The sequence below is a fragment of the Calidris pugnax genome, unplaced genomic scaffold (genome assembly GCF_001431845.1).
Source record: "Calidris pugnax isolate Ruff unplaced genomic scaffold, ASM143184v1 scaffold294, whole genome shotgun sequence".
Lineage (NCBI taxonomy): Eukaryota > Metazoa > Chordata > Aves > Charadriiformes > Scolopacidae > Calidris > Calidris pugnax.
In genome coordinates this window covers 296,493-308,455 of record NW_015094505.1, presented here as the reverse complement: position 1 = coordinate 308,455, position 11,963 = coordinate 296,493, and the positions used below count along the sequence as shown (strand labels likewise).

At 61.9% G+C, this 11,963-nt stretch overlaps 1 protein-coding gene across 3 annotated transcripts in view; it reads right to left on the bottom strand.

Moving 5' to 3' along the window:
• DLG3 (discs, large homolog 3 (Drosophila)) overlaps positions 1-8,154 on the bottom strand; it is a 40,470-nt gene extending 32,316 nt beyond the window's left edge. The window contains exons 1-8 of one of the 3 annotated variants that reach the window (XM_014963117.1): positions 8,037-8,154; positions 7,808-7,932; positions 7,037-7,206; positions 6,474-6,610; positions 5,478-5,622; positions 5,166-5,325; positions 558-714; positions 87-189 (exon numbers count right to left, since the gene is read on the bottom strand). In XM_014963117.1, coding sequence (XP_014818603.1) covers positions 87-189; positions 558-714; positions 5,166-5,325; positions 5,478-5,622; positions 6,474-6,610; positions 7,037-7,206; positions 7,808-7,932; positions 8,037-8,111 — 1,072 coding nt within the window. In that variant the 5' untranslated portion in view covers positions 8,112-8,154. The remainder of the gene's footprint in view (positions 1-86; positions 190-557; positions 715-5,165; positions 5,326-5,477; positions 5,623-6,473; positions 6,611-7,036; positions 7,207-7,807; positions 7,933-8,036) is intronic. The other 2 variants (XM_014963115.1, XM_014963116.1) reach the window with 2 other exon arrangements.
• Between the last annotated feature and the right edge of the window lie 3,809 nt (positions 8,155-11,963).

Below are 11,963 nucleotides of genomic sequence, written 5' to 3'. Positions count from 1 at the left end.
CCCACCTCATCTGCACGCGACGCCCCGCCCCCTCCCCTCCCCGCTCCCCGCCCCCGGTGCCGGTTCCCGGTTCCCGGTGGCGGTACCTTCGGGCCGGTACTGCGCGATGATGGTCACCGTCTGCCCCGCCCGCTTCAGCGCTGCCGCCGCCTGCTCGTGGGTGGCGTTGCGGAGGTTCACACCGTTCACCTGCCGGGAGAGAGGCGGCTCCGGTGAGACCGGGGCTCGCACCTCACCGGGTCTGCCCTGCACCCCCGGCACCTCGGCACCTCGGTATCGGGGTACCCACACCCTCAGTGCCTCATCACCCAGGCCCTGTGCCCCCAGTATCACCCCCGGTACCGGCATCTCTAGTACCGGCATCCCTAGTACCGGCATCCCCGGTACCCGCCCCCGGTATACCGGTACCGGGTGCTGGGGGGACCCGGCCAGCCCCTGCTCCACCCCAGGACAGATCCCAAGAGGCTGCTCCCATCCTGCGCACCCACATCCACACCAGCGCTGGGGGGACCCCGTCGCAGCGTGTCTGGGGTAGCGGGGGACAGATGTCCCGTGACCGAGAGGATGCGGTCTCCCCGCCGCAGCTCCCCGCTGAGGTCGGCAGGGCCTCCGGCCAGGATGAAGGACACAAAGATCCCCTCGCCATCTTCCCCCCCGACGATGTTGAAGCCCAGGCCGGTGGAGCCTTTGTGGAGGATGATTTTCCGGGGCTCCCTGGAAGGACAGACGTGGGACAGGGAGACATCAGGGCGAGGAACAGCAAAGCTGGGGACAGGGTTGGCTGTGCTTGGGCATCCTGGCACACTGGTGGGGCTGGAGTCCCCCTCGAAGGGCTACCTGGCATGGCTCAGCCCTTGCCACCGAGGAGGCTGATCAACCAGGAGGGACAAGGGCAGTGCTGTGAGTGACACGAGACAGAGCGTGGATGGAGACAGAGCATCCACCGTGAAATCACGCACAGAAACACCAGAGTGTGAGGTGGCACTGGCTGCTGTGACCCCAGGCACTGCGGACGGTGTGGCCATGCCAGGAGAGGGGGATGAAGCCCCTCGGTGCCCGTACCCCCAGGCACCCCCACGCCACAGGCCCCGTGCGGCACGAGAGAAGTCCTGGATTTTTTGGTGGTGACTTAATTCTTCCGCGGCTCAAACAATAGGCAGGCGAAGGCAGAAAGGCTGCCTGGCATCGCAAAAACCCTGCGTCAGTCTTCAGCTGGGAATAAAAAACCCAAGCCTGATGGGAACAATGGCAACTCCCTGCTCAAGCGCTGGATTAAAATAAGAAGGACTAAATGACACTAGGCAATTAGCACAGGGGAGCGGTGATTGGAAGCCAACATGACGCTGGGGACCATCCGCTGCGGTGCCCAGTGGATCCTGGGTGCTGTGGTGGGTACCCTGGGTGCTGTGGTGGGTACCACAAGGTCTCAGGACTTGCCAGTGAGCTCACAGCCTGACCAACCCCTCTGCCTGCTGGGGAGCAGAGGGAGATCTCCGGGATGCGGGCGGAGAGATGCTGGAGCCCCAGGCATGGCACTGGCCGATGGCACCTGGGGTGGACCCTAAAATACTGGCAGATTTGTGCTAAGGGGAGCTTGGGACAGAGGGGTGGCCAGCCCAGCCCCCCCCTCTGGCTGCTGGCAGGAAGGAGAAGGACTAAAGGGAAGGAGAAGGACTGAAGGGAAGGAGTGGGGTGGCACAGAGCCCTGCAGCCTGGCAGCCCGCTCCCCAGCCACTCCTGCAAAAAAACATCTCTTTCAGTCCCCTGGGTACTGCTGCTATCAGCAGGGCGGGTGGGGGAAGGCTTTGGTGCTTTCAGGGGTGCAGGCAGCAGGATTCACCTCCAAGGACACGTGTCACCACCCCAGGAACATTCTCCCACTCTCCTTCCCCGTGGAGGGGTCCTGATGGGCTGAATATCACCAAGCTCCGGGCAACCGCCGTATAAGGAGCAGTGGGAGCAGGAGATGGACAGACAGACAGACAGAAAGGCAGGAGGCCTGGCAGAAAGGTCTCAGTGTGCTCCTGCCCAGACCCCGGGCTCAGCACAGCCTGACCCTCCCCGTCCCCCACCAGGCACAGCAGCATCCCCGGCCCCTACCTCGGGTCACACTTGCTTCTGTGGCCTTGCCGCTGCCCGGAAGGGGACAGGGACGACTGTCCCCTGTAGGACATGGATGAGGAGATGTTGACGGTGAACATTGAGGGTGCGAGGGGCAGGAATGCTGTGAATGCTCCGTGCCGTGCCCGCCCCGCGATGCCTGTCCTGCCTCTCGCCGGCTGCGGGACCCGCAGCTTCCCCGACCCACACACACACACAGGCAGGGTTTTTTATGGAAGCGATGAAAGGACAGACTGCAGGCTTCGCTCTGCTCGACCCTACAAGACTTAACTCCTTCCTGCCCCCGTGGGCACAGACAGCACAGCCCCGACTGGGGGGAGCACCCACCCAAGGGCACATTCCCAGCTCCACGCACCCCGTCCACCGCCCCTTGCCTTCAAGCACAGAGCTCTGGCAACTGGTAACTCCAGATACACGTTCCTGGTGGGGCAGAGGCTCAATCTACCTTGTGACCTCCAGAAAATACCTGTTTTATCCTTCTGGCCTTCAGATTCGTTGGAGCTCTGAGCCAAGCGGAGCTGTTAGCACGGGGCTGGGGTGCACCAGGACCAGGAAGAGACCAGGGCAACACCACAGAAAAACCATTGGGGTCAAAGGAACCCCAACCCCAAGTCCTCAGGATGCCACCAGCCCTTGTCTCGGGGGGAGCTGTGGGGGCTGGGAGGCAGCAGGGAGGGCTGCAGCCATCAGTCTCTCTGCAGCAAAGCTGTGCCTGGGGCTAGAGCTCTCACAGGGGGAGAAAAGAGCTTGGTTTCTGGTCTGTAAATCCTGTCTCCAACCAGCTGATGAACTTGCTCTGCCCCTTGGGTTCTGCTGCTGCCCAAGCAGGGTGCAGGAACTGCCACCCCAATTCGGCACGGCGGGAAGCATCCCCAGCACCCAGGAGGACCAGATGGGTTGGTGGAAGGTAGAGAGACACTACAGGAACCAAGGAGAGAAAATGAAGCCCCAGTCAGGTACATCTCAGGTCTCAGTCATGACACGGACTCTCCGCTTCCATCCTCATCCCAGGAGGCAGGACACGGATGCTGCAGGCAGATCCCACGCTGGATGTTGCAGCATCACCTTGGCACAGAGAGACTGGGATCCCGTGGTGCTGTGCTGGGTCTGGGCTGCTGTGGTGGAACTCATGGCAATACAGATGCTTCGGTCCCCCAGCCCCGGATGCTGCAGGACACGAGGGTCATTGGACCCACATCCACACCTGGAGCAACGCTTGTACCTGAAGGAAGGGAAGGGGCTTCATTCTGGATCCAGGCCAGGACCTCTGCTTCTCCTGGGAAATGGCTGGCAGGAGCCTCCTTGCCCCACACCAGTAAGATGCACTTGCTCAGCGCTGGTCCCAGTGCAGGGATTTGGCGATGGAGGAGCCGTCAGCCCAGCGGCGCTGAAGCTGTCCTGGGGAGGTCGGGGACACACAGGAGGTTTTCAGGGCTGTCCTGGGATGGATGCGGGAGGTGCTGAGCCCACTGCAGGCTGCCAATCTGGTGGGGGGCTGTGTCTGGGGACGGTGACCCAGCGGTGCCAGCCTGTCGGCAGCGGGGACTCTCCGTAAGGCAGCACCATCCTCTAGTGGCCACCAGCACGTGCTGCACCAGGGCCACTGCCGTGCCACCACCCAGTGGCCACCCAGCCATCACCCTGCCATCGCCACCCGGCCGTGTCCAGCCTGGGCTGGGCTTCTCTCTCTCCACGCTCTGGCCCACAAATAAGGAGGTCGGTGTGTGCAGGAAGGGACGCTCTGGTGGGATCAGGGTCCCTGGTGAGAGGCAGATGGTCAGCGCTGGGACTCTGTCCCTTCTGTGGTGCGATGTGATGGCAAGAAAGCACTGCTCCTGTGTGTGCCATCGTCCCTGGGTGCCCTGGTGGCACATGGGCTGCTGCAGCGGGCAAGGATGCCGTGCTGGGAACAGGCTGTGGAGCTGGCATCGCTGGTGCCCAGAGCAGTGAGGAGAGCCGGGGCGCGGACGGGGAGCAGTGCCACACAGGTCACAGGGCACAGCGGCACCCGGGCACCGAGAGAAATCCTCGTGAGGAAGATGAGAGCGGCCACTCTCCGGGAGGACAGCGGACCCCACGCTGGGGGACAAGCCAAGGTCTCCTGCTGCGGCACCCACCGCTACCCCCCCAGCACGGAACGAGCCCGGTGAGGCTACAGCATCTTCCACTGCAAACACAACCCCAAAACCAGCCTGCCACCTCGCTCCTAACCACAGCTCCAGCCCTAAGGCTAAGAATGCAGCCTGAGCCCTACGGCCCTGGCCCTGGGGACACCGAACCCAGAGCAGGCTCCGTGCTGGCCCCGGGGCTGCGGCAAGCGGAGAGAAATCTGTGAGCTCGGACGAGCAGAGCAGGAAAGCTGGGTCTCGCTCTCCTGTCCTTGGCATGAAGCTCTGGAGAAGTTTTACGCCGTGTTTAGGCTCAGAGCAGCACCTCCTTTGTGCTCCTCTTTATTTCCTGGGTTCAGGAAACAAACCTGCTCGCGCAGCGTAAATGATGCGAGAGAGGAAAAGGGGGCTGTGCCAGGGCTGAGCAGGAGGCTGGCAAACCCTGGGGCTTGGCAGCCCATGAAATGGCACCTGGGTGCACGTGGTGTGGGATACTGGGCTTGGGGAGCGAGGGAGGAGCACCCTGTGACTTGTACCCAGACCTGTGCCACCCCCCAGCCCCTCACTCCCAGGAGAGCTCTGCTCAGGGACAGCCCGCTCGCAGCCTGGCACCGGATGGCACTGCAAGGGCAGGGAACACCGGGTATTGTAAGACAAGTAGGGGAATGAAGCTGAAATGCAGATGCTCAGGGAGGAGCAGGATAGGGGACGGGGAATGGGGGATGCAGTGAGGCAGGGAGCAACACGGCAGGGCTGCTCCCGGGGGGAGTGAGCATGGAGCTCACTGTGGGCACCCCAACCTTTGCACCACGCACTCCGAAAGGGGCTTTGGGCCGAGGCTCTGCACTGGCAGCAGGGATGAGGTCAAGCAGCCAGGCGGGGAGAGAGAGAAGGAGAAGGAGGAGGGATTAGGGATGCTCATGCCCCATTACTCACCTTGTGAAGTCCTCGTCCCCGATCATGTGCCGAGGGATGGGCGAGTACCGGGATGGAGTCACCTGGGGAGGGACGGGGTAGGCAGGCTTGCTCTCAACGCTGCCCAGGTAGCCCAGACTGGAGTTATGGCTTATGTGGTTGTCAGCCAAGGCTGAGAAGGCTGCAGGGAAGGAGAAGGGCGTCAGGAGCAGGAATCCATCCACAACGTGGATGGGGAGACCAGCCCCGTGTTGCCCACCGCCCCAGCATGCTCTGTCCCCCTCTGCCCCGCGGTGCCCGGGCTGCGGCGCCAGCGGCTGGCGGCGTACGTACTGCTGGCGTAGTCGGGGGGCGCGTACATGTCGTTGAGGTGGATGTTGCCGGGCTTGGCCACTTTCAGGTACACCATGTCGGAGGTGTTCTTCAGGGCGGCCACCGCCTCCTCATGCCGCACGTCCTGCAGGTTGGTGTTATTCACCTGTGGGAGGGAAGGGCAGGGGGTGACGTGGCTGGAGGGCAGGGGGTGACGTGGCTGGAGGGCAGGGGGTGAGGTGGCTGGAAGGCAGGGGGTGACGTGGCCGGAGGGCAGGGGGTGACGTGGCTGGAGGGCAGGGGGTGAGGTGGCCGGAGGGCAAGGGGTGACGCAGCCCTGCAGGAGCAGAGCCGTTTCCCATGGGGCAGGTGCTGGGTCCAGAGAAGGGCGACAAAGCTGGTGAGGGGTCTGGAGAATAAGTCTTATGAGGAGAGGCTGAGGGAGCTGGGGGTGTTCAGCCTGGAGAAGAGGAGGCTGAGGGGAGACCTTATTGCTCTCTACAACTCCCTGAAAGGAGGGTGTAGAGAGATGGGGGTCGGTCTCTTTTCTCAAGTCACAGGCGACAGGACGAGAGGAAATGGCCTCAAGTTGCACCAGGGGAGGTTCAGGCTGGATATTAGGAAAAATTTTTTCCCTGAAAGGGTTCTCAGCCATTGGAATGGGCTGCCCAGGGAGGTGGTTGAGGCCCCATCCCTGGAGGTGTTCAAAAGACAGGTTGATGTAGTGCTGGGAGGTATGGTTTAGTGGTGATGCTCCTTGTTTGTTGTGTGGGTGTCTATTTTTGTCAGTGAGGTTGATGGTTGGACAAGATGATCTTTAAGGTCCTTTCCAACCTAGAAGATTCTGTGATTCTGAGAGAGGGTCCCCTCTCCCTAGGTTTGGCCATCTCACCCATGGCTGGTGCTGCACCCACCCCTCTCACAGCACCGTCCCCACAGGGACCCCAGGGACGGGGCATGGGGCTGCTGGGGTTCGGGATGGGCACCACGGGGGCTGCCCTGTGGCTCTCTGCTTACCGCCAGCAGCCGGTCCCCGATCTGCAGGCGCCCGTCCTTCTGGGCAGCACCTCCCTCGATGATCTTGGTGATGTAGATGCTGTTGTCCCCAGGGATGTGCTGGTTCCCGATGCCCCCCGCGATGCTGAACCCCAAGCCTGAGGGGGAGCAAGAGGGCAGGTGAGTGGTGAGGGACAGGCAGATGGATGGACCCCTGGGCTGGCACCATGGCCTCTCTGCAGTCACTGGGCTTCCCACCCTGCCCCAAACCCAGCAGGCAATGGGCCACCCTGCTACTGTGCGGGGCAGCCCCATAGCATCCCTCCCATACCCTGTGCCCCATAGCATCCCACCCTGTGGCACCCTGTGCTGTGGTGGTGCCACCTCCCATCCCACATCCCCTGTCATGCTGCCTCGCACCCTGTGGCATCCCACACCGAGGGGACACCCCACACCGTCCTGTGGGGCAGTGGGGTACCCCAGTCCTGACGCACCCTGTGGCATCCCACACCGAGGGGACACCCCACACCGTCCCGTGGGGCAGTAGGATGCCCCAGTCCTGCGAGCAGAGTTGAGGGGTTCACCTTTGGGACCCTTCATCAGGTTGACTTCCATGATGGTCTCTGGCGGGGGCTGCCGGCGACGCACCACGAGTCGCACCACGGGGCCCGCTTCCTTCAGGGCCTCCACGGCTTTGCTGTGCACCACCTCGGAGACGTCCACGTCGTTCACCCGCAGCACACAGTCGTTCACCCTGCGAGGAAAGGGTGGCCCTGAGCTCCCCCGGGCAACCACCAGCCTCTGCCACCCTCCTCTGGACACCTCTGCCACCCTCCTCCGGCCGTGCAGACGCTTGTGTTAGGGAGAGCTGCTCAGAATGGCCAGATCCTGCCCTGCCAGGGTGACAGTGGGATGGGGTCCCCTGGGCAACCACCAGCCTATGCCACCCTCCTCTGGACACCTCTGCCACCCTCCTCTGGACACCTCTGCCACCCTCCTCTGGCCATGCAGACCCTAGTGCTAGGGAGAGCTGCTCAGAATGGCCAGATCCTGCCCTGCCAAGGTGACAGTGGGATGACAGTGGGATGGGGGGACAGGGCTGGCTCCCGTGCTGCGACCCTGGTGGAGATGGGAGATGAAGGGAGAGGCTGAACCCTACCCTGGGCTGCAGGGGGAAGGATGGGAGCCAGAGCCTGGCACAGGGAGGGGAGGAGGGGTGGCAGGGGACATCCCTAGGCTGGTTGTGGGGAAGGGACCAGGGTGGGGAACCGGGGACCATGGCAGGGGAGGGGGGCAGGAGCTGCCTAGAGGGTGTCTGGGGAGATCCCGGGTGACCCCCAGCCCCGTACACTCACCCCAGACGGCCGTCCATGGCTGCCGCTCCCCCGGGGATGATTTTCGTGATGAAGATTCCCGGGTCATCTGGAATGTGGGGGTTGTCGATCCCTCCCGCTATGCTGAAGCCGAGGCCGGAGTTACCCTGTGGGAAATCAAACACCGCGTCTTTCCCCGGTGGAAAACCGCTCGGTGCCAGCCCTCTGGAAGTGTTTCTCCCCCCGGCAGGGCTGCCCGGGGTGCCCTTACAGCATCTGGGGCTCCCCAGGGTGTGGGGCTGAGGGGGCAGAGGGGTGCTCGGCCCGAGGGGAGGCCGGCACTCATCAGCCGAGGGGCTCGGTGCGGCAGCGCGGTCCCTCCAGATGGAGTGGGGAGAGTGGGAGCCGCTGAGGACCTCCCTCACCGCCGCGTCTGCACCGAGAGGCTCTGAGCTGGGGGAAGAGGGGGTGGTCCTTGGCGGAGAAAAACCTCCCCTTGCTGGCTGCTCCCCAGGAGGAGACGCCGATGCTGCAGCCTCCACGGAGCAGCCGGGGCTTATGCCAGTCACCAGCATCCCACCTCTGTCCCCTGCCCACTGGGATGCAGCCCCAGCGGGGAGCCAACCCAGTGCCGACGCCAAAATTCGCAGGATTGGGTGGAGGGGGCTGTCAGGATGATGTGGGGTCTCCAGTTCTGCCTCCTCTTCCTCCCGGACACGCTTGGAGCATCACCTGAGCTTCATCCTGCTGAAGCCTGCCCAGGAGGAGAGCAGGACCGTGCTGGGTCTCCACCCCTACCCCGGCAGCATCCCAGGAGGAGCAGCCACGGCCCTGCGCTGCCTCTCCCCTTTGCAGGATCCCCGGCAGTGACACACTCACAGACGCTGCTTCCAGCTCTGGGCTTGATGCAAGTGGACAATTCCTGCTTTTTGTGCTCTGCCTTGAAAATCAGATGGCTCCTCGCCTTGTTTTCTCATGCGGAAGAGCTGACACTTAGTCACATCCTATTGTGCCCGCCTCTCTCGTACACAAATGGGCTCGGGCCAAGCGTTCTCCGGGCTGCCCACGTCCCCAGTGCTCAGCGATGGGTGATGGGGAGCTCTGTCCTTCTGGGGGGGCTTGTGGCCAGGAGGGCCACACCGGAGCTCAGGCTCCCCGGGGGTAACCCAGCACCAGCAGCAGGTTGGGGATCACGCTTTCCCCCCAGCAATTTGGGCTCAGCATCTGCTCTCGCAGCGATGTAGAGGTCTCCGCTCTGACTTTATGCCACCAGCAACACAGCACGTGGCACCCAGGAGCCACTCTCACTACGCAGTGCTCCCGGGTGCTCTCCTGCTGGCTGGGATTTGGCTGGTCCGTGATGGGGAGCCACTGGAGTGAAAGGTCTGAGGCCGCTCTCCTGGTTTTTTTGAGCTGGGTTCTGGTTGCCCCATGCCCGGCTCAGAAAAGCTTGCTGTCACCTGGGAGACCCAGCGAGGCAGGTGAGACTCTGCAAAATGGGTCTGCAGCCAGTCACTGTGCCCTGCTACAGAAGGCTGTGCTCTGATGCTAGTTATAAAACCTGGAAGTGATCCCGGAGGTGTTTGTTTGCCTTTTGATAACGGAGTTTGAGGGATTTCTTAGCTGGCGTCGGGGTCGATGCAGACGCAGGGGCTGTGGACACATGTATGGGGGGTAAACCCAAAGCCATGTCCCTCTGGGGATGGCAACTCCCTTATTGCCCCCAAAATGCTGCTGCATTCACCCTTGTCTTTACAATGAAGACAGTGACAGATCAGTGATTTTGGAGTAGGCTGAGGTCATCTCTGGGAGCCAAACACCCCAACAAGCAAGGGGACAGCCTCACCTGCACGCACCAGGGTGCTCCTCCTGCAGTAAGGCAGGGCAGTAGGATCCCACTGGGGAAGGAGCTGGGGGAAGTCCATGCTGGCTGCTGAGCACTCCAATTCTCTCCTGGTTTCGTGCTGCTGGTGAGGGAATCACCGCCTGGGGCTTGGGAACGGGGGCAGCAAGGAGTGCTGCCTCTCAGCGTGACCCTGCCAGCTCCCCCCTTACTCCTGCCGTGGGCTAAGGACAGAGGAGGCTCTGAAGAATCCCTGAAAGCCAGCCTTTTTGCCTCTAAATTGGGCCCGGAGCAAGAAGCACTCAGCCCAAAAAGGAAGCATCCCCTGGGCTGGTTTCGTCAGGCACGCTGGGGAAGCGGTGGGTGAGGCGGCAGCCCCAGATAACCTTCCGTCCGCCCACCGCCGTGATGCAGAGCCCAGGGGAGGAGGGAGATGACTAAAGGCAGAGAGGAACAGAAGAAGGAGTGATGCGTCTTCCCCTGCGACGCCGGCCACGCAGCCAGGCCCAGCCAGCCGGTGTGCCAGCCGGGAGGAGGCAAGGTGTGCCATGGGGCAGCCATACCCAGCCTGTAGGGCTGTGCCCAGCGCCCCATCCCTGCTCCAGCTCCATCCCTGCCACTCCCGGGGTGCCAGGAGAAAGCCCTCCCTCCCTTGCCTGGTGCTGGCTAATTGTAGCCCGGGTCGGCGTGGTGCGTGCCACCAGCTCCGTGTTGCCGACGGACAATAAAAGGCTCGAGCAGAAATTCCCCCTGTTGCGGTCTGGTTTACTAAAAAACCCATCCTTGCTGCTTGGCATCCCCGGGCTGGAGCCAAGGGGAGCCCGGTGGTGGGGTGGCATCGGTCCCCTGTGCCCGGCTGCGGGGTGCGCCCCCCCGCCTGCCTGCACGAGCACCCTCATTTTCTGGCAAAAAGGCGGTGACAAAGAGCCTCCCCCCAGCTCCGTGCTGGCGGGTTTGCGGGGGCGAGGGTGTGAACGAGGGAGGTGAGGGAGAAGCCTTCATCCCTCCCTCTCTCCCTCCTTCCCTCCCTCCCTCCCTTCTGGAGGGGTCTGCGGGGAGGGGAGCAGCGAGCCCACCTCTCCCCGCGCTGCGGGGGCTGTGTGCGGGGAAGGCAAGCGCGACACCCCCAAAAACCTGGGGAGAGAGCGAGGAGCAGAGAGAGCGAGGAGCAGGGAGCCATCTCCCCCGTCAGCTAGCGCGGGGACGCAGGGGGTGCCGGCTGCGCTGGTGGGAGGGCGAGTGGGAAGAGGCAGCAAAGGCTGCCGGCGGGCGAGCGAAGAACACTTACCCTTTCCAAGACGATCTCCTCGTATTTGAACATCCCATCGCTGCCGTTCACCTGGGGAGAGGGAGACAGCGCGTTACAGCTCCCTGCCGGGGCCGCGGGGATTTACTTTCCCCCCCCGATAGCTGAATATCAAGAATCTGACCTAAAAGCTGCACCATCACCGCTGAAAAAAAAACAACCAAAAGCCAAACCAAACCAAACCTTCAACGCAATCGCTCGAGCCTGCCCTGGAATTAAACTGTGTGCTGCTTTTCTTTCTGGGCATGAGCCAAAGCCCACTGACTTTAATGCACTTCAGCGCAGAGCCTTTATTCTCCCAGCTCATTTCTCCAGCCATGAAAAGGAACACGACCGAAGGCACAAAAAAAGAAATAACGCCTTTGTTACGCAGCGTGTAATTAACCTCGGGAATTCACTGCTGCAGGAAGGAAAGAAAGGGGGTCGGTCCATCTAAAGGAGAAAAAAGTAACGTCTGCACATAATAACGTAATAAACACCTTTCGCAGCTTATATCTTTTAGATCTTTTAGTAGCATGACTGTGTTATCGGGGAATTCAGAATAATTCATTCTGCAGCATTAGCTGGGTGCAGAGGAAAGGAGATGTGAGCGCGGGGCACAGTAAGAGGGGAAAGCATTCCCGTGCCCTTGTATAAAAAACTGGTGTAGCCCCTCTCAGCGCTGTGCCCCATTCTGATCCCCAGGGTTAAAGATCTCCCACCCCCAGAGTCTCCAAGCAGGACACTGGGAAACGTAACGGCTTGAAACAAAAGGGGTCCAGCTGTAGGCTCTGAAGTAAGAAATGGCAAATATACAGGTCCAAAACTTCCATTTTTCCCATAAGCAACAACGCACAGAAAAATCAGGTGGCGGTTTCACTCCAGGTCATCCGGCCACAACCAGCTGCCAAGGTCTAAAATTTAGCAAGATTTGCAAAGCAACTGGCTGTTGGGATATCCAGAGCTGGTAACGCTCAGCGGCAACGGCTTTGAGGGGACTGGGCTCAACCTCACAGTCTGAGTCAATCTGGGAGACACGGGAGGGGGCTGCATGGCACAGGAGGGGGCTG